The sequence below is a fragment of the Tachyglossus aculeatus genome, chromosome 9 (genome assembly GCF_015852505.1).
Source record: "Tachyglossus aculeatus isolate mTacAcu1 chromosome 9, mTacAcu1.pri, whole genome shotgun sequence".
NCBI classification, from domain to species: domain Eukaryota; kingdom Metazoa; phylum Chordata; class Mammalia; order Monotremata; family Tachyglossidae; genus Tachyglossus; species Tachyglossus aculeatus.
The window spans coordinates 59,811,534-59,833,164 of NC_052074.1; the positions used below are offsets into that span (position 1 = coordinate 59,811,534).

The 21,631-nt window shown below is 40.8% G+C and overlaps 1 protein-coding gene across 1 annotated transcript in view; it reads right to left on the reverse strand.

Moving 5' to 3' along the window:
• The window catches only part of CCDC141 (coiled-coil domain containing 141), a 145,871-nt gene that overhangs the window by 90,320 nt on the left and 33,920 nt on the right, over positions 1-21,631 (reverse strand). Inside the window, exons 5-7 of the mRNA XM_038751341.1 lie at positions 20,026-20,134; positions 12,179-12,432; positions 4,667-4,783 (exon numbers count right to left, since the gene is read on the reverse strand). Coding sequence (XP_038607269.1) covers positions 4,667-4,783; positions 12,179-12,432; positions 20,026-20,134 — 480 coding nt within the window. The remainder of the gene's footprint in view (positions 1-4,666; positions 4,784-12,178; positions 12,433-20,025; positions 20,135-21,631) is intronic.

Here is a 21,631-nt window from a genome sequence, read left to right on the forward strand (position 1 = left end):
TTCATATAATATTTCAGTATCTGACTTCCTCGCTAGACTTTAAGTTCCTCGAGGGCAGGGATCACAACTATTAACTCTATTTTACTCTCCCAATCCAGTGATTGATTGAGGGTGAGCAGAGAGAGGGGAAGTGGAAGAAAATATAAACTGATCATAGGTGTGGGGAGGATAAATCCAAACAAAAGCATCAGGTAGGATAACAAGTGGGTGGGAATAATTGGTCTTTAAAGCTAACAGCCAATTAAGGGAAATGAGAGCACATCACACTTTTCCCTGTTATTGTTGAAGTTAATGCTCTAAATCGGGAAGGTTCCTACAAGGAAATGCAGCCATCTGCAGGGAGAATGCAACAAATGAGCTCTGTCCTAAATTCAGAAAGAACAAAAAAGACCAGCTCTTAACTCTTCCTTCCCTCTGCCTGCCTGAATGGGACTGAGGCTTCCATAATTCAGTGGGTTGTTATAGATACCTAACTATCAATGGTATTTATGGAGCACTTACTGTATGCAGAGGGTTGCGCTAAGTGCTTGGAAGAGTGCAGAGTTAGTACATATGTGTTCTCTACCCATAAGAAGTTTTAGCAAAGCTTAATAAAAAAGAGAATGGGCTTGTGAGTCAGAAGGATCTAAATTCTAATCCCTGCTCTGGCATTTTGCTGTTTGTCCTTGGGCAAGTTGCTTAATTCTCTGCGCCTCAGATACCTCATCTGTAAAATGGGATTAAGACTGTGAGCCCCACATAGGACAACCTGATTACCTTGTATCTACCCCAGCCCTTAGAACAGTGCTTGGCACATAGTAAGTGCTTAATACTATTATTATTCATTCATTCACTCAATCGTATTTATTGAGCGCTTACTGTGTGCAGAGCACTGTACTAAGCGCTTGGGAAGTACAAGTCGGAAACATATAGAGACGGTCCCTACCCAACAACGGGCTCACAGTATAGAAGGGGGATTATTATTATTATTATTCTCGTCTCTGGACTGTAAATCTGTTATAGGCAGGGAACGTTTCTGCTATTTCATTTGTTCAATTGTATTTTTTTAGTGCCCACTGTGTGCAGAGCAAAAATCTAAGCCTCAGGGTAACGAATTAATTTATGATCCTTCTTGGGAATATTTAGGAGTAGATTATAGTCATCCAAGGATGCGATTTCTTCATTTGTTACATATTTAAAGGGAAAGCATTTTTCATTCAGTCAGCAATCCAGTTATATTTTATGATGAATTATTAACATGCTAAAATACTCTTCCATTTAACCATTTCAGGACTCTTCGAAAGGCTTCTGGCAGAAATGAAACAATTAAACCTTGAAAGTAGCTCCTTTTTTCATTGGGAGAGAGCTCTATTAAGTGAGAAGGAGCATTTTTAAAAGTTGTTTGAAATACATGAAAATCAAACCTCTAGCCTGCTTTGTAGCCAAGCAAGAAATCCACATTAACTCCCCATAGCTCTGTCTAGCAGTGGGGAAGCAAAACACCTGTTCTCTCTGATTTTCCATATTTGTAAGGGTTTTGGTAATGAATACTAAGCTTGGTTTTATTTTCCTATGCGATGTTCCTTCAAAAATGAACCAAACAGAAGTAAAAAATAAATACTTCATTCCAGGCTATATATTTTGAAAATCTATTTCTTAATGGCATCTTGTATTCTTGTTGATAGTTTATAACTCCTCATCTCTGCAAGGAGAAGGGACCAGTGGATTACATTAGTAACAGCTGATAGATTGGGACTCAAAGTTTGGATTTGATGAAAAGAAATATATATATTTCTCCTAGCAGATTCAGCCCTCGGAATTTGCTGCCATGGGACGTCATTTGTCCAAATATCCTAGGGATTGAGTTTTCTGAAAGGCAATATGATTTTATGACGGTGAATAACGTTTTAGTTAGGTAAACGTAATAAAGCAAAATCAGATGTCATGCCCTTGGCAGGAAGATGATAACCACTCAGGTCAAAAAGAATGTTCCCTCTCCGTTCCATTAACTAGCTGGGATATGGAGGTAAATATCATGGGTGCCTAGGGAGAAAATGAGAAGAGGCAATGGTTTGTCATCAACAGCACTCACTCGATTGATGCAGAGGAAAGAACACAACTTGGGTAATTCGAGGATCTGGGTTCAAATCCCAACTCTGCAGGGAGAGAAATGTCTACTGTGGCTTTTCCATCAATAATGAAGATTCCTGACCACTTGGAGTGTTCTGTGAAGTGTATGGGTCTGGAAGGAATCATCCCAGCTGAAAAAGTGACTCACTGTCTGTCCCTATCACTGCTCTCTGCTCTTCCACTTTACTGGTGTTTGGGCAAAGCAGAAAAATGTGTCCATGGTCTAGGGAGGGCAGAGGAGTGAAATCTGACCCAACAGAGACTCTGGTGCCCAGATTTGCCATGGGTTTTGAGGGTGTACTAGCTAACATCCAAGCAAGATGCTGTAAGGCTGACCTTAAACACGGCTTTGAGGTCTGAAATGAATCCTCTTGTGATGGGTCCAGTCAAAAAAAAAAACCCACTACTGGCCATATTGGAATTCTCTCTGGGGAGAAATTACAGTTGCTGAAATTGAAGATATCATAACCCCGATCATCCACCGACACAATAATTGGAAGGAAGATATTGTAACTTAAGATCAGACAAAATGTGTACGAGCAAGAAAGAGAATCGGAGTCACAAGAGAAATAAACCACGACGCTCTTTAGCAGTTTCACGCTCAACATATACTTGTTCTTGGTATTTGAAGGCGACAACACTGATGGTGAAATGAGCCATTCTGTGGGATAAATTAGGTTCTATTTTGCATAAAAGTTTTTACTAGGAAATTGCTTAGTGGGTATGCTGAAATATGGGTGGTTCCCCTCTGAAATAGGTAACATATTGGCAGAGAAAGCACTTTAAGGACATGGATTTGCACTTGGATCGCTCCCTTTATTCACCCCGTTTTCAGCCCCACAGCACTTATGTACATATTCATAATCTGTTTATCATACTAACGTCTGTCTTCCCCACTAGACTTTAAGATCCCCGTGGGCAGAGAACGGGTCTAGCAACTCTGCTGTATGGTACTCTAACCCAGCACTTAGCTCAGTGCTCTGCTCACAGTAAGTGCTCAATAAATATGATTGACTGATTGATTGATTGATTGATTGGTGAAACAAAGCCTCAAACAATACTGCCTCTCAGCTGAAAACTGAAAGTCTCTTGCCGAGGACAGACCTGCTTGGTGTCTTGCCATCAAGAAGGGAGCAAGGCCTAATGGATAGAGCGTGGCCCTGGGGCGCAGAAGGACCTGGGTTCTAATCCCAGTTCCACCACCTGTCTGCAGTGTGACCATGGGTAAGTCACTTCCCTTCCTCTAGGCCTCAGTTACCTCATATGTAAAATGGGATGTTAAGACTGTGAGCCCCATGTGAGTCCCCTTTCATCTTCTCCCACTCCCTTCTGCATCACCCTGATTTAATCCCTTTGCTCTACCCAACTCCCAGCCCCACAGCACTTATATACATATCTGTTAATTTTTTTATATTAATGTCTGTCTCCCCTCATCTAGACCGTCAGCTTGCTGTGAGCAGGGACTGTGTCTGCTGTTGAATTGTACTCTTCCAAGTGGTTAGTACAGTGCTCTGCACACAGTAAGAGCTCAATAAGTTCAATTGAATGAATGAATGAATGTGGCACAGGGACTGTGCCCAACTCGATTTACTCATATCTACCCCAGTGCTTAGTGCAGTGCCTGTCACATAGTAAGTGCTTAACAAATACCACAGTTGTTGTTATTATTATTCTCTGAGCCTCAGTTACCTCACCTGTAAAATGGGGATTAAGACGGTGAGCCCCACATGGGACAAGGACTGCATCCAACCTGATAACCTCGAATTTACCCCAGTGCTTAGAACACTTCTGGGCACATAGTAAATGCTTAACAAATATCATCATCATTATTATTATTATTATTAAGGGAATAGCTCTCTTTGAGTGAAATCTTCCCACCGGAAAAGACAAGGGGGTGAGAGAGAACACAGGTCCAGGCACTGCAAACATTAAACACAACAGAACACGGGACAATTTTTTTTTGTGGGTCCAAAGTGGTCAATAATGTGAATCACACACTAGCTTTTTAAGGCAGAGGTGAACTTCAATATCAGTAGTGTCTTCAAATACCAAATGATTTACTGGAAAGAACAAGGGCCTGGGAATCAGAGGATCTGGGTTCTAATCCCAGCTCCATCACTAGCTTACTATGTGACCTTGGGCAAATCACTTTACTTCTCTGTGCCTCATTTTCCTCATCTGCAGAATGGAGATTCAGTACCTGTTCTCTCTTACACTATTTACTCGGTGGCTACTTTGTGCCAAGCACTGTACTAAGTGCTAAGGAAGAGTCAAGACAATTACATCAGACTCAGTTCTTGTCCCACATCAGCCTCACAAGATAAACAGGAGGGAGAATAGGTATTTAATCCCCATTTTACAGAGGAAGGGATTGAGGCAGAGAGAAGTGAAATGAACAGGTCAAAAAGACATCATTCTTCCAGTTCTGTGCTTCTCTCTCAGCTAATTTAACTTCCACCATCTAAACCCAACTGACGGGAGTTTATAAATGAGGCTTTTTTAGGACTATCCATTCCAGAAATCTGTCAATCACTGTAAGTGACAGTGTGTGTCTTACCTTTGCTTCAAATAGCAATTCATTATGCTTGCGAATTAGCTCCTCATTTTCTGACAACGATGATCCCAGACTCTGCTTCTGTAAACCTTCAATGTTGTTTTGAAACCAACAGGTTACCTGTGTGAAAAGCAACACAGACAACTTACCTTCTAGCTCGAGAACATTTTTGAAAAGTTCGCGGAACCTTTAGAGTTTTCTAAGCTAACCCAATTTCTCTTCTTCTAGGAGAATCTCTGCATTAAACCCCCTAACATCAGGAGTTCATTTATCTTCATTTACAATGGTCACAGCCCAGGTGAAAAAAAAAATCTTAACAAGTATTAAAATGATTTATCAGTCCAGAGGGTGACATGAAACAAAGTGATCACTCCCCCCAACACCCCCAGCCACTGCCCCCACAAAAAAAAATCCCTGTGACAAAGACGAATGAAATTACATTCCTAAATAGAACAAAAAACAGGCATTCTTTGAGGAGAAAAGTCAAATAAAATCTTAGTCCTTTTTCGGGTATCTGGATGGCTACATGGATCTCTATGAAGATATTAAACAGTCCACGTAGAATTTTCTTTTTCTGAAGAGCTCCAAATGTGGAAATATTTAGGTTGCTGTCCTTGCTGGGAAGACTATATTTGAGCAAATAAATAGGCACTAACCGCGCAAAGGACATTTCACAAAGCAGTGGGCCTAACTCCTAATTGTTTGATATAATTCACCCAGGACATCATACCTATTCTCTTTAAATGACTTGGTCTCAAAGGACCTGTGACCTCAAAACCAGATTGTTACCCTTCCCTAGGGGACTGGTTTTGTGGTTCACAGACCGTGACTAGAGGAAGCAGTTTGCAAGAGGACTCTGGTCCGTGCCTCCCTTTCCCCACCGGGCTGAGAGAACCTCCAAAATGCCCTTCACAGACCATTCATCACTGAGATGGTGAACTCCTTCTTCACCCCCATCGCAAGGGTCCGGGTGGGGTGAATGTCTATACAGGGAGGACTCAAGTGCGTAGGCAACGCTGAAGTTCTAAAGAGGCAGTAAAGAGGGAACTTCGGTTGGTAGATGAGCTAGAAGTCAAGGAAGGCTTCCTGGAGGAGATGCAATTTTAGTAGGGCTTTGAAGGCAGAGTAGTGGAGAGTAGTAGAGAGTCAGTTATGAGGTGGGAAAGGGTACTGGGCAGGAAAAATGAGGCTGAAGAAAAGAATCAGATCATTAGGAGAAATAATGTAGATACTGATATGACAAGCACCAACCTATTTTGTATAGACTGTCGGTTCATTCACTTTTATACATAGTAGAAACTACGCAGAATTTTATGAATGCTCTACTGAACAGAACTGACCCATAGAACTCACACTTGCTCCAGAAGCTGTGTATATACAACTCTCTGATGTCGTCCACAAGCATATACAACTCTCTAGGGGTCTCTTCCCCATGCAACCAGGGATTTTTTTAAATGGTATTTCTTAAGCGCTTACTCTGTGCCCACACTGTACTAAGCGCTGGAGTGGGTACCAGCAGTCCCTGTATCACAAAGGGCTCACAGCTTTAATCCTATTTTCAGATGAGGTAACTCAGGCACAGAGAAGTCAAGTAATTTGCCCAGGGTCCCACAACAGGCAAGGGGAGAGCTGGGATTAGAGCCCAGGTCTTCTGACACCCAGGCCCAAGTTTCTCCCGCTAAGCCTTGCTGCTTCTGAGCAAAGAACTGTGTCATTCATTCATTCATTCATTCAATCGTATTTATTGAGCGCTTACTGTGTGCAGAGCACTGTACTAAGCACTTGGGAATAACAAGTTGGCAACATATAGAGACAGTCCCTACCCAACAGCGGGCTCACAGTCTAGAAGGGGGAGACAGAGAACAAAACAAAACATATTGACAAAATAAAATAAATAGAATATGTACAAGTAAAATAAATAAATAAATGGAGTAATGAATACACACAAACATATATACATATATACAGGTGCTGTGGGGAAGGGAAGGAGGTAAGGCGGGGGGCATGGAGAGGAGGAGGAGGAGGGGGAGAGGAAGGAGGGGGCTCAGTGTAATGCCTCTTCCATCCTCAACTAGACTGGAAGCTCCTTGAGGACAGGAATCATGTCTACCAATTCTATTGTACTGGATTCTCCCAAGCACTCAGTATAGTGCTCTGCACACAGAAAGTACTCAATAAATAGAATCGATTGATTTGACAGACTGATTAGCCAGAGCCCTGACCCACAGAACTCATAGTCTGAACAACCAGGGAGACGACAGAGGATAGATTCTCTGGCTAAGAGATAGTATCTAGGCAAGAAGTACTGCCCAACTACTTTAAGTCCCAAACTTGACTGCAACACTTGTAAATTACCCAGGAATGCATTCACTGTTGCAATGCCTATTTATACCACAATCATATTTAGGCTGTTTTGAAACAAATCAGGTTATTATTACTATGATTATTATTATATTTATTAAGCACTTACTATGTGTCAAGCACTGTTCTAAGTGCTTGGGATAGATACCAGTTAATCAGGTCGGACACAGTCCCTGCCCGACATGAGGCTCACAGTCTCAGTAGGAGGGAGAACAGGTACTGAATCCCCATTTTGCAGATGAGGGAACTGAGGCAAACAAAAGCAAAGCAACTTGCCCAAGGTCACAAAGCAGATAAGTGGCAGAGCCGGGATTAGAACCCAGGCCGTCTGATTTCCAGGCTTGCGTTCTTTCCACTAGCCAACATCTAGTGGAGGGGAGGGAAGAACAAAATTTTTCCCTGAGTATCACAGCAGTTTAGCTGATCAGGCCTTTCACCAATCAATTATATTTATTGAGCTCTTACCATATGGACAGCACTGTACTAAGTGCTTGGGCGAGTACAGCAGAGTTGGTAGACACGTTCCCTGCCCACAACAAGCTTACACTCTAAGGCCAGATTGATCTGAAAACAAACATGCTTCCCAATGTAGGCAGCTGGGCTCCTTCTCAGCTCTTGATGGTGTGATCCCATACTGAAATGGCGGCACCGCTCATATCTCACACAGATACAACAAATTCTTCTAGGACTAGTGACGTTGCTATTTATAGCCGACTCTTCCCCCTATGGTCACATTCTTTCCTAGCAGCTCAGAACCTCAGAGAGGTGTGACATTCTGAGTGACTTGAAAATACCACAGATTCTCTCTCAGTCTGCTGGTTTCAGTCTCTTCTACCCCGAGGATCAAGGCAATAGGGAAGCAACACAGGAAGAAAAGCCTCAGGCTCTCACAGAATCAGTTCTGGGATAAAAACTGGGTTTTCATGGCAATATTTATCTCCCTGTACTCAATGCATAGTTTTTTTTCTTTCTTACTTTACTCCCAGATACAAAAGCTGCTCTGCTACGTCTGATAAACCTCCAACAGAAATGCTCAAAGGCCCATATGAGGAATGGGTTACCAGAGTGGGATATGCCCATCGATAAGAGGAACGAAAATCTGGTCACATGAGGAGGGATGTTTGTGGCAAGGAAAAGGGAGGGGGACAGAGAGTTGGTAGGGGTAGAGGAGGAAAAGAAGAAAGGAGAGTGGTAAAAAGAGAGAGAGAGTAATGATAATGAAAATGGTGGCACTGTACTAAACACTGGTGTAGAGATGAAATAATCATGCGGGACTCACTCCATGTATTTCATCAGGCCTTACAGTATATATAGGAGGGAGACAAGCATTTATTTCTCATTTTTCAAAAGAGGAAACTGAGAAACAGAAAAATTAAGTGACTTGTCCAAGGTCACCCAGCAGAAGTGTGGTAGAGCTGGGATTAGAACTCAGGTCCTCTAACTCCTAGACCAGAGCTCTTTCCACTAGGCTAGGCTGCTTCTCTATTTACTATTGGTAAATCATTTTATGTGCCCTCTGGTAGATTTTAAACTTTTTGAGGGCAGGAAACGTAAACCTGTCCCCATTGTATTTTCTCAAGTGTTTACTATGATGCACCCAACAAGTACACTGAACAATGGACTGAAGGGAAGACCACAAGATGAAGGCTTATTCAGGCCAAAGGCAGCCAATAAGAGGGAGTGAGAAAAGAATCATTTTGTGGAATTGACTTTAAGTGGTGGAGAACAGTAATGTGTTCCTTATTCTTTACTAAAACATCGCCATGCCTTAGGAGACGGCAGCGATGAACGTATTAAGTCCTTTTATGTAAACACTTTAATGGAAGGGAAAGATAAAAATCTCTTTAGATCATATTCATTTTTCTCGCTAGGTGCAGAACTCTTTCTCTTGCCAAGCAACCATATGCTTTTGGAGTTAATAGTGATAAAGGAAAAGCAGTCCTCAAATATTTAATTCCCTTAAACCTGGGCTACACACCATCCTCTCTTCCAATTGGTAAAACTAAAGACAGTTGTTTTGAATTATAATTCACAGCAATATATCTCTTGGGTACTTTCATTTGGAAGGCATGCTGAGATCAACCTACTTCATTAACTTTGTCTACAAAGTGCTCAAGCACAGCGGGATCTCAGTGGGTGCTCAATACAGACTGTTGTTGATTGATAATAGTTATAATAATAATCATGGTATTTGTTAAGCACCTGCTATGTGTCAGGCACTGTTCTAAGCGCTGGGGTGGATACAAGCAAATAATTTTGCTTGCGGATACAAGTAAAATTGATCAATTTATTTCCCTGTGCAAGATCTGAATGTGTTCCTCTGTGAGAAGATGCATGGTCTAGTGGAAAGAGCATGGGCTGGGAGTCAGAGGATCTGGGTTCTAATCCCAGCTCTGCTACATGTCTACTGTGTGACCTTGGGCAAGTAACTTCACTCCTCTGTGCCTCAGTTACCTCATCTGTAAAATGGGGATTAGAACAGTGTGTCCCATGTGGGACATGGACTGTTTCCAACCTGAGTAGTTTGTATCTAATCCAGCACTTAGTACAGTGCCTGACCTTTAGTAAGTGATTAACAGATACCATAAAAAAAGGCCACCCAAATTAGGCAGTTTTAGAACAGTGCGTGTATTTGTCAGTAGCTCGCCCTGCAAAATATCCATGCATCCAGGCAAGTAACAACTTTTGCCAGGTGATAATCAACTTTAAAATACAGATATCATCATCATCATCATCAATCATATTTATTGAGCAATTACTGTGTGCAGAGCACTGTACTAAGCGCTTGGGAAGTACAAGTTGGCAACATATAGAGACAGTCCCTACCCAACATCATCATCATCATCATCATCATCAATCATATTTATTGAGCGCTTACTATGTGCAGAGCACTGTACTAAGCACTTGGGAAGTACAATTTGGCAACATATAGAGACAGTCCCTACCCAACAGTGGGCTCACAGTCTAAAAGGGGGAGACAGAGAACAAAACCAAGCATACTAACAAAATAAAATAAATAGAATAGATATGTACAAGTAAAATAAATAAATAAATAGAGTAACAAATATGTACAAACATATATACAGATAAATATATATATATATATATATATATATATAAATATATATATATATATATATACATATATACAGATATCAATTCATTTGGCTTGATGTGAACTACCTGAATAGGTTTGTGGGTGGGTTTAGTACCTGGTATAATTCTGTGACCAATTAGCAAACTCATCTAAATTAATCAGTCACAGGTATCAGTTAAGAACATAAGAGATGCTGTTAGTAGGCCAAACCAATGGCCAATCAAACAATAAATGGTATTTATTTAGTGCTTACTGTATACAGAGCTTGGGAGAGTACAATAGGGAAGGTAGACATGATCAAGCACTTACAAACTAGCTTCTGATGTTTGAAATCTGTATTCAAATAATGTTTGCCTGTTAAACTCCAGCCAGACATCGCTAACATCCATGGGCAACACACATCGACACACACATGCACACACTTCATTCTTTACACTCTCTAAGATGACTACAGTTCCTAAAAACCTAGGTGTCAGTTTCATTGATACTAATAAAAATTGAAAAAAGAATAATGAAAGTGATACACATAATACCACTTACCACAGTCATTATCATCTTCCTTTTTCTATCGTATTGACTCTGTAAAGTGTTCCTATAAACAAACATATGGCCTGCAAAATAGGAAGTGGTTCTCGACCTCTATATCTGGCTTAATTCTCTATCCATTCATGACATGTTTGCTAATACAGAAACCATGAATATCTTTGGTTTATTTTATTTGTTTGCCTCACGTATGCTCAAATGGAGCAATTTTGAAAAATTGCATTCATAAATCTTCTTGTCGATATAATTAATTATGCACAAAATAACTCAGTCTGCATCTGATTTCCATTAATAAAGCAGATCATGAACACAAAGAGATGCTACCAGAACTTAAAAGGAAGGTCAGCTATTTTTCTTTATACTAAAGAAGGGCCCATTTGTGCAAGGTTGAAAACATTCATGGAAGAATACATGCTACATTTCTGCTTATCAGACTATCACAACCCAATGAAAGAGAGAATAAAGATGTTGAAATTTAAGTCGAGGAGCTTGAAATCGTACTTTATTATGATCCAGATAGCGAAACAGAGTAGGATTAATTAGACTCCTAGATTCTTAACTCCCCGGATGCAATAGCTGATTGTCACTTGATATTTCCCTGGAACTGAATGCATGATAGAGTTTTATTTTTATGGTATTTGTTAAGCACTTAATTGTGTCAAGCACTGATCTTAGCACTGGGGTAGATACAAATCGATCAGGTTGGACACGGGCCCTATCATTGTGGAAACAGGGAATCATAGGAGCGACACTGGGCCCTTAGACTTCTCTGTTCATCGTTATGCTAAGCTTCAATAGGAAACTTGTTTTCGTGCACCACTGAACTGTGGGCTCCTCATTCCTTGTTTTGTCATGAAGCCAAAACTTCATGTCAGTCAGGATTCCCGGAAAGATAATTAGCTAAAATTGCCAAATTCCCACAGAGCAGCTAAACTGCTGACCGACTAAAGTACAAAAGCTCCCACCTCCAATTAGCTGCAGTCAAACAGATCTTGTTTTTTGTTTCCTTTCAATATAGTTGCCCTTTCCATTTTCAGACTGAAAACAGAAACCACTCTCATTATTCTGCTTCATCTACAGGTTGGTTTTAACACCACATCAAAAATTTTTCATTCACCTTGACATCAAAAGCAGCCCCTTTGCTAGGGAAAAGGAAATGTTCCTTACCAGCTTTTTAACTAAGATGATTTCTCCGGAGTGCTTGTACGCTATTGAAATAGAGTACAATTTCAGTAGGAAAAAACTTCCTATTTTCCCCTTAATGATCACAGCCCATATGTAAGCCATAAATTTTGAAAGCTTTTGCAAGGCTTGTACTTTATGAGCATTCCTCGTGCTCATGGTTAGCAGTAGCTCAATCTAATTCACTCAACAGTTGGTACCCTGTTGTGTGGATTATTTTTGTGACATGTTTTAACCCTGGAGGCAAACATACAGTCACTACAACTAGCCCCCAGAAATAGTGTCTTTACCGAGAGGTGATCGGGGTAGATATTTCCATGTCTATCTCATACCTGACTTTCCTGTTGGTCCCACTGACAGATCTGCAGAACCTGTTCTAGTTCTTGGCCTTGGCTCTTCAGATATTTGTCCAGCTGCCTTCTCCTGTCTTGAAGCAGTTCAAGAAGGCTGTCAATCTTCAAACAGCTGCAGTGAGCTCCCTGGGTCAGCTCTGAGGTCACATTCGACCCCTCACTTTTGAATTCTTCTATATAGTCAGTCAGTTGCTGACTTTTGTTCAGGAGGGCCAGAGAGCGTTCTAGGAGTCCTAAAAGAGAAAAATGACACAAAGATCACGTTCCTGGTTAGAAGCCGAATATATACACTATTAGACAATATATTTACCTAAGAAAGGTGAAGAAACTTTCCACTGGTCATTCTTCGAACAGAACTTTAAAATGGCACACGTGCACCACTCTCCGTTCCTGAAAGTGTGTAGCCTAACTCAATGCTAAAATAGGTCATACAATCAAATATGTAACAATTCCTCAAATCTGCTTCCCTGTCTCAAGGAAATTAAAGGTGGCTAACCAAAGACTGAAATGAACTTGTGTTTGTGGATTTCCAAAGGGAAACAGTGAGAATGAAAAGCTGAAAGATTTCATTTAACAACAATCTGGTATAAAACCGGGTTGGGTAAGCTTCCACCAACCAGGATGTAAAAATATCCACCATACCTAACGGGTTACAGAGACTGATATTTCTCCAAGTTTTTATACCGGTTTTTGATGTCAGAGTTTCAGTCCACAATAAGCGCTTTGCATTTATCACACTTTGTATTTCTCCACCACCTTCCATTGGGGAATATCAACCAGCTTGCATTTTCACAAGCTATCAAACACATTTGTAAGTAACATTCATTCATTCAATTCCATTTATTGAGTGCTTTCTATGTGCAGAGCACTGTACTAAGCACTTGGGAAGTACAAGTGGGCAACATATAGAGACGGTCCCTACCCAACAACGGGCACATGTCAAACAACTAATGTCACTGTTGACTCCATATTTGATTAAATAGCTAATTGACAATTTTTGTAGGGTATTTGTTGAGCGTTTACCATGTGCTAGGCAATGTACTAAACACTGAGATAGATACAAGATAGGTTGGACACAGTCCCAAAGTCTTAGTCCCCATTTTACAGATGAGGTGTACTCTCCCAAGCACTTAGTACAGTGCTATGCACCTAGTAAGAGCTCAATAAATATGATAGATTGGTGAGGTAACAGGCACAGAGAAGTTAAGTGAACTGCCTAAGGTCACACAGCAAACAAGGGGCAGAGCCGAGATTAGAACAATTACACAGTATTATGGTCAATATATGTCCTCTGTCTAACTGAGATGTTTTAAGTTCTTTGAGCAAAGGGATCATATTTTTTATTTATTTTGGATGCTTCCTAGGTACAAAATACCCACGATGGATGCTCAGTATCTGTTGTTGATACTGATGGAATACTGAAGGAATGTTACAGAAGCAGTTCTCTAGTCCTACTAAAAATGTCAGTGCTCTTGGTTCAAAATACTTATTTAAATAATAAATTAGCATTTTGGGGTCATGAGGCCATGATAAAACAAATGAGTGCAACCAACTGTAGTTGTATTCAAACCCAATTTTCAGGGTGTCATTTATAAAGCACATTACACATTTCAAAGCCAATTACTGAACAACCTTGTTTATCTGAATCAGTCTGAACTGGGCATGACCCAGAGATATGAAAATGGGAAATCTGGTGAGACAAATTGAAATGGGTCCTAAAATAATAAAATCATTTCTAACATGAAAGGAAGTTCAAGCTAATGGTTCGTTCCTTGCAGCAGGTAATTTCTGGTTATAGAAAAACCGTACCCAGCTTATGAACCTTCATAAAACTATCTGAAAAGGTTCAAAGAGAAATAAATTCCCAGTCATTTCTGGATGCTTCACTAAAATAGGTTCAGAAAATTCAACCGTCTCCCAATAAAGATGGTTGGACATACGAGGAGCAGGAAGAAAAAAAACAGGACAAGCAACAAGACAGAAGAGGGTGAGAGAGGAGAATGGGAGGGAGAGGAATAAGGGGCGGAGAGGGAGAAGGGGATGGAGAAGGAGACAAGAAGAAAAGGAGAAAGCACACTTGACACTGGTCAAGGTGTCTAAACCCTACAACTCAGGTATTTTGAACGAAGAAGTGAAGTTGGACTACATTACTGTTCAGCAAGCCTTGCTGCTTGTTGAAACATACTGATTTTCCTTGTTTGGAAAATGCCTGACAGGATAGTTCCAAGCATATCCTGACCCCCAGACTGTTGCTGAAACTCCTTTTGGGTCTGATTTTTTCAAGTATTTGTATTGGTCCTGCAGGATCATTGATCACAGCAAACAATACACCTAATTCTCAGTATAACAAAATAATAATAATAATTGTGATACTTGATAAATGCTTACTACGTACCAAGGACTATCCTGAGCACTAGGGTAGATACAAGATAATCATGTAGGACACAGTCCCTGTCCCACACGGGGCTTGCTGTCTAAGAGGGAGGGAGAATAGGTATTGAATCCCTCTCTCATAGATGAGAAAACTGAGGCACAGAGAAGTCATGTGATTGGCTGTGGTCACACAGCAGGTAAGTGACAGAGCTAGGACTAAGACCCAGGTCCCCTGACTTCCAAGCCCTTGCTCCTTCTACTAGGTCATGCTACTTCTCTAATCTCGGGTATCATGGAAATTACCTCCCAGGTGAGACCAGTACAATAGTATTACCACTAGATTCATTAAAATATGTAGGATGGCATATCTAGGCACCCAAAGGTACTAAATAAATGCTTCTTACTTGACTAAGATCTTTCCCCAAATTCTCTCAGTTCTTCAGCTATCAGCTTCCCACCTTTTATTCCTTTCACTTTACACTTCCCTTGACATCCAGGCTATCGTGCTTTTAACAGCTTATCCATAAAGTGAGATGTTTTTTCCTCAAGTGGTAACTGATGGAATCTAGCCGGGATTCCAGTGAATTGTCCTGAATTCTTCTCCTGCTTAGCATGCAAGCACACGCATCATTTCCATCTCATTCTTGTGGGGATAGAATGAGATATCATGCAGAGTAGAAATTGCAGCTCACATTCTTCACTCCTCCCAAGCCCACTTCTAATCTCTTGTTCTTACCGTTCCCAGTGCCTGAAACCTTCTCCCACAAATCTGCCAGATGGCAGCCTTCCCTGCCTTTAAAGTCAGTCAGTCAGCTAAGTGTATTTATCCAGTGCTAATCCACCATTTATAATTATTTTTGTCCCTTTTTCCTGTTTGACTGTAAGATCCTTGTGGGCCGGGAATATGAGACCGCTTCTGTTGGAGTGACGCTACATTTAACCTGATGCATTAAACTCAGTAGGTGCTCAGTAAATATCATTACTTCTCTAGCATGGACTAGTGGAGTGAGCCCAGGCCTGAGAGCTGGAAGACTTGAGTTCTAATCCCAGCTCTGCCAGTTCCCTGCTTTGTGACCTTGAGTAAGTTACTTCACTTCTCTGAACCTTAGATTCCTCATTGGTAAAATAAGGATTCAATGTCTTGTCTCCCTCTTGAATCCAACCTGATTAACCTGTATTTACCCCCAGCTCTTAACACATAGTGAGCACTTCACAAATACGATGTAACAATAATAATGATAATAATTACAATAACAATAATAATACCACCACTATTTTTTATGGGGTGGTACTGTAAATATTAACTAGAAAATAGAATCCAAAGCACCATATATTCTGACTTTAAGGCAAGAGGAAAGTTGATTGTGATTCATTATTTGCAATTTTCCTCTCAGGTTCGAACATTTGAAAGAGTTTCAGAATGAACAACATCTGAAAATCTTGAGTTTGAGTGCAGTTTAGAGATTCCTCCTCCGCCATCACCGTGCTTCATAAGGTAATTAAAACAAACAGGTAACAAGGCAAGTCTACTTCAGTGATGTACAATGGTCATTATTTCATCACTGCTTCAGCTTCTATCTCCTCCTCAACATATCATAACCAGGTTATTATAGCAATGATAGGAAATCACATTTTTTTTTTCCTTTCGAAATGCAGACCTCTTTTCCAAAGTGTCTACCAACCCACTCTCCCAAGAGCTTAGTACAGTCAATGGGCACAGGAAGCGCTCAACAAATATGACTGATCGCATGACTGATTTTCTTCAAAAATCCAAGAATTCATTTCATTTTCTTCAAAATGCTGTACACCTAGAGTTTAGTTAAATCTCTTGTCTCTGTTCCCCTAAGGGGCAGATCTGATATTCCTTGCCTTACAACGGGGAAGAATTGAGGCACTGAGAGAATAGAAATCTGCAAATGAGTAAGATTCATTCATTCATTCATTCAATCATATTTATTGAGCACTTACTGTGTGCAGAGCACTGTACTAAGTACAAAACAGAAATAAAGAGTGACAATCCCTGCCCACAACGAGCTCACAGACTACAGGGGGATCTAGGAAGATCTCCTCATTCCCCTTTCCTCCTGCTTGCTTTCTCCCCGAAACTTTATTATAACTGCCCTAAGAAACACATATCAGACACCTAAATAACTGATTAACTTTACAACAGAAAAAATTAAAAAAACCTTCTTCTCAATCAACATTTTGATTAAGATGAGGCCTCAAGGCTTTATACCTTGGTAGTTGTGCCTGTATTCACCCAGGGACTCTGTCCTACTTCTATTTTATTTTATTTTTAATGGTATGTGTTAGGTACTTACTATGTGTCCAGCACTGAACTAAGCACTGGGGTAGATACAAGCTAATCAGGTTGGACATAGTCCATGTCTCACATGAACCTCACAGTCTTAAACCCCATTATACAGATGAGGCAAATGAGGGCCAAAAAATTTAAGTGATTTGTCCAAGGTCACTCAGCAGACAAGTGGCAGAGTTGTTACTAAACACCTAGTAAATTGCTCTGAACACCCTACCTGCTTAATCAGTCAATCAATCGATGGTCTTTACTGAACATCTGCTGTGAGGAGAGCAAGGTACTAAGTGCTTAGGCTAAAAGCTCATTGTGGGCAGCGAATGTGTCTGCTGTATTGTTATGTGTCTGTTGTATTGTTATACTGTACTCTCACAAGCGCTTAGTACAGGGCTCTGCACACATTAAAGCGCTCAATAAATACGATTGACTGACTGACCGCTTGGGAAAATACACTAGACGGAGACCTACTCAGAAGGAGTTTACATGGGGTTGAGGATGATAATGTTGATACCTATAGTCCTTAAAATGATAAGTACTCTTTTGGGCTGTCGGCATGATGATGAGAAAACACTCTTTCTTGTTCCCCCACCCAAGTTGTGCTCTAAGTACAATAGCTTTTGTGGTGCCTCAAAATCTAATAATATTGGAAGGAGATGAACAAAGAAACAGCTTTATGGCTACATCCCACCCCTCCACCCCCTTCACCAACTCCCTGCGGAGACATCTCTTTCCCTGAATGCCTCCTCTCCCTCTAGTAAATGCCCTCACTTGATTGCCTCAGTTATGAACCTCTTCAGCAGAAGCATCAATCACTGTCACGGATTTGGAGTTAAAATTGCCATGTGATGAGCGTGTCAGTTCGATGAAGATTGAATCGAGACCCCAGGACCCATCTCGGTTACCTGAGCTCCATTCGCTTTTTAGTCTCCTGAATGAAATTTCATGTGATTCAGCTCGCCAGTCTTAGACCCAACTAGATTGCTGGCTGCTGTAGAATAAAAATGTGCAGGTTGCCACCTTAATACCGAACACTGGGGATGCTATTTATATTCCCTGGCAGTGGCTTGACTCTTCAGAACAATGCCCGTCTGTGACCTCAGAAATCTATAGAAGAAAGATTCGGTCCCTCTAATTCTTTGAAATGTCTCTTTACAGGACTTGGAACAATTACAATAATCCCACTGATCCTTTGATTATGAAAGGCTGACAGTCAGTTGGAAAGCCCAAGACTCAATTTGGATTTTAGAAAAGGCTTCACAAAACCTATAGGCAGGGTTGTATTGTTTACATAACTAGAGAGAGATAGAGTTAGGGAGAGAGAGGGGAAGTCGAAGGAATTTAGGACTTGGGGGGGTTCAAGGTGTAGGAAACGTGGATGTGGACTGTTCAGTTCATGTTTTCTCACTTCTCAAGAACCTCCAGTGATTGCCCATCCACCTCCTCATCAAACAGAAACTCAATCAACTTGCCCCCTCCTATCTTAACCTCCACGATTTACTACTACATCCCAACCTGCAAACTTCATTCTTCTAATGTCAACCTCGTCACTGTACCTCAATCTCTTCTAACCCACCTTGACCCCTTGCCCATATCCTGCATCTGACTTGGAATGCCCTCCCTCTTCATATCCGACAGACGATCACTCTCCTTCCCTTCAAAGCCTTATTTAAAGCACATCTCCTCCAAGAGGCCTTCCCTGACAAGGACCTCATTTCCTCTTCTCCCACTCCCTTCTGCCTGGCCTTTACATTTGGATTTGCACCTTTTATTTATCCCTCCCTCAGCCCCACAGCATTTATATAGATATCCATAATTCGTTTATTTATGTTATCGTCTGCTTCCCTCTCTAGACTGTAAACTCCTTGTGGGCAGGGAACGTATCTATCAAATCTGTTATATTGTGCTCTTCCAGGAACTTAGTACGTTGCTCTGCACATAGTGAGTGCTCAATAAATATGACTGATTGAGTAGGAAAGAAAAGAAACTTGTCCAATCTATCCCAGCTCTAGAAACGTTTCCTCTAAGTATAAACTCCATCTGGCCCCTCCCCTCCTCTACCACTTTAACGCTTCTTCTTCTTCTTTCTTATCTGACAGACGGGTGACAGGAGGCCTCTTGAGTAAGGTACATTTGATTATAAGATTCCATTCACTTTAAAATAGACCCAATTTAGATCAAAATATTTTCCTAAAATGTTTGCTGGGATTTTTGTTGTAGGAAACATACCTCCCTTCTTTTCAGGAACCTGAATTAGTCTAAAATGAACTGTCATCAAACATCAATGGGATTTATTGACTGCTTCCTATGTGCAGAGTACTGTATTAAGTGCTTCAGGGAGTACAATACAACAGAATTGGCAGACAATTTCCCTGCTCACAACAAGCTTACATTTTAGAGACAAGCTTACAGTCCAGAGAAGAATCTAGAGAAGGATCACTTTTTCCTCTTCCAGAAATTGGATGTTAAGCAGAAGACAACCTACTGAACCAAATCAGTCTTGCATTCATTCATTCATGCTACCATATTTATTGAATGCTTACTATGTGCAGAGCACTGTACTAAGCACTTGGAAAGTGCAATTCGGCATCAAATAGAGATAATCTTTACCCAACAACAGGCTCACAGAACATTGTTTGAGATGTGTTCAGGTTTCAGTGTGTTCTGGGGGCATGGGTTCAAATTCCATTTCTGACATGAATTTTGAGAAGCAGCATGGCTTAGTGGATAGAGCATGGGCCTGGGAATCAGGAGGGCCTGGGTTCTAATCCCAGCTCCACAACATGCCTGCTGTGTGACCTTGGGCAAGTCACTTCACTTCTCTGGGCCTCAGTTACCTCATCTGTAAATGGGGGTTAAGAGTGTGAGCCTTATGTGGGACAGGGACTGTGTCCAACCTGATTAATTTTTATCTACACCAGTGCTTAGAACAGTGCTTGGCACATAGTAAGTGCTTAACAAGTACCATTATTAATATTACTATTATTATTATTTATGGTATGTTATCGTTCCTTTTAGAACCATCCGTGCCCTACTCTTAGTCCAAAACAGTACAGACATTTTTCTTTTCCCACATTTCCTCTATTTTAAACACCTACACTCAAACCCGAAATTGTTGAAACCAAAGAAAAGAAATCCTTGCCTTTGGTGTGATGTTCGTGGAGCTGCAGAATTGACTTCAAGGACTCAGTACTTTCAAACTCTTGAGCGTTCTGGAGGAAATCTTCAGCTTGGTCTATTTTCATAGCAAACTACGAAAAGCAAAAAAAAAAGAATCACTGGGAAAGAATCGAAACTCATTTGAGCACTCTGCAGAGGAGGGGTGTTTACAGCTTTCTAGGATCTCTCTATGATCTCCCCTCAAGGTCTAAACTCCTTGAAGACAGAGATTCTACCCTCTCCATTTATAACAGAGCAGGCCATTCATACAGTAAAAGTTACTGGAATTTTTTCTTATCACTTACAATCGCTCATGTGTCATTCAACAGCTTCCCAATGATGAATCCTAGTTTAGAATCCAGCAAAGAGGTGGCAAAACATGGCCAGAGGTTAATCTGATCCCCCTTTGGATTCTATCTGACCCACTATGATGTCCTGAAAAAGTTAAATAATGTATCAGGAATCCACTTCCCATGAGAATGCCAATTCAAGTTCATTGGCAAGTTGAGAAGTACTGTATATGTATGGGAAAATGGCATGAAGATCTCTTTAGGCAATTGTAAGCTCTTTTAGGGCAGAGATCATGGCTACCAGTCTATTGTATAATACTCTCTCAGGTGCCTAGTGCAATGCTCCGCACACAGTACGTGGTCAATAAACAACATTCATTGATTGATTGACATGTCATTATTTCACTGATCAGTTCCCTTGGACACCAAATGTCTCTTCCCCTCCAGACTACAAGTTCTTTTTGCTCAGGCAACATGTTGACCGAGTCTGTTATATGGTACTTCCCCAAGCATTCTGTGCAGTGCTCTGCACACAAGTGCTCAATAAATACAATTGATTGATTGATGTGGAGGCCCTCCCTAGCAAACTTCGTGGCCTTCTAGCCCTCTCCTGATCTAAGGTGGAGTTGAAATGAAGCTTACTATTCCCTTCCAACTATCAACCTGTGAGTTTCTCCTTGGTTTGTCTTTCTTTGACTTTATCAGACTTCTGGGTTGAATTGTTTATCTGAGAAGATAGATGTGGCACCGACTCTCTTTCACAGTTAAAAACAATCTTGCAACTAAGTAATGTTAAAAATTTAATCCTTCTGGGATCAAATAGCAGGGTTACTAAGGGAGTTTTGCCACTTGAATGTATTTAATGAGCCGCAAGAAATCTCAGAGTCCTGAAATGGTCCCTTTGGGGACATTTGAGATGACCTTTTCTACTTTAGTGAGGGCAGCTAACACGACTTGAATATTTCCCCAATTCATTCAATCGTATTTACTAAGAGCTTACTTTGTGCAGAGCACTGTACTAAGAGCTTGGAAAGTACGATTCAGCAACAGAAACAATCCCTACCCAACAACGGGTTCACAGTCTGACCCATATAAAGAATTGTGGATTCAGACTGTAAAAATCAAACCCTGTCATCAAAACTAAGGTTTCTGCTGGTCTTTGAAGTTTAATACCTTTGTAGCTAATTAGACTTTTCCTTCTGTCTTTAGGGTCTCTAATCCTGTGTTTCACGACCTGGGATTTGAGTCTTGAATTCTCTGTCTGAGGATGCTGTCTCCTTTGAAATGGTGTAATGAAAC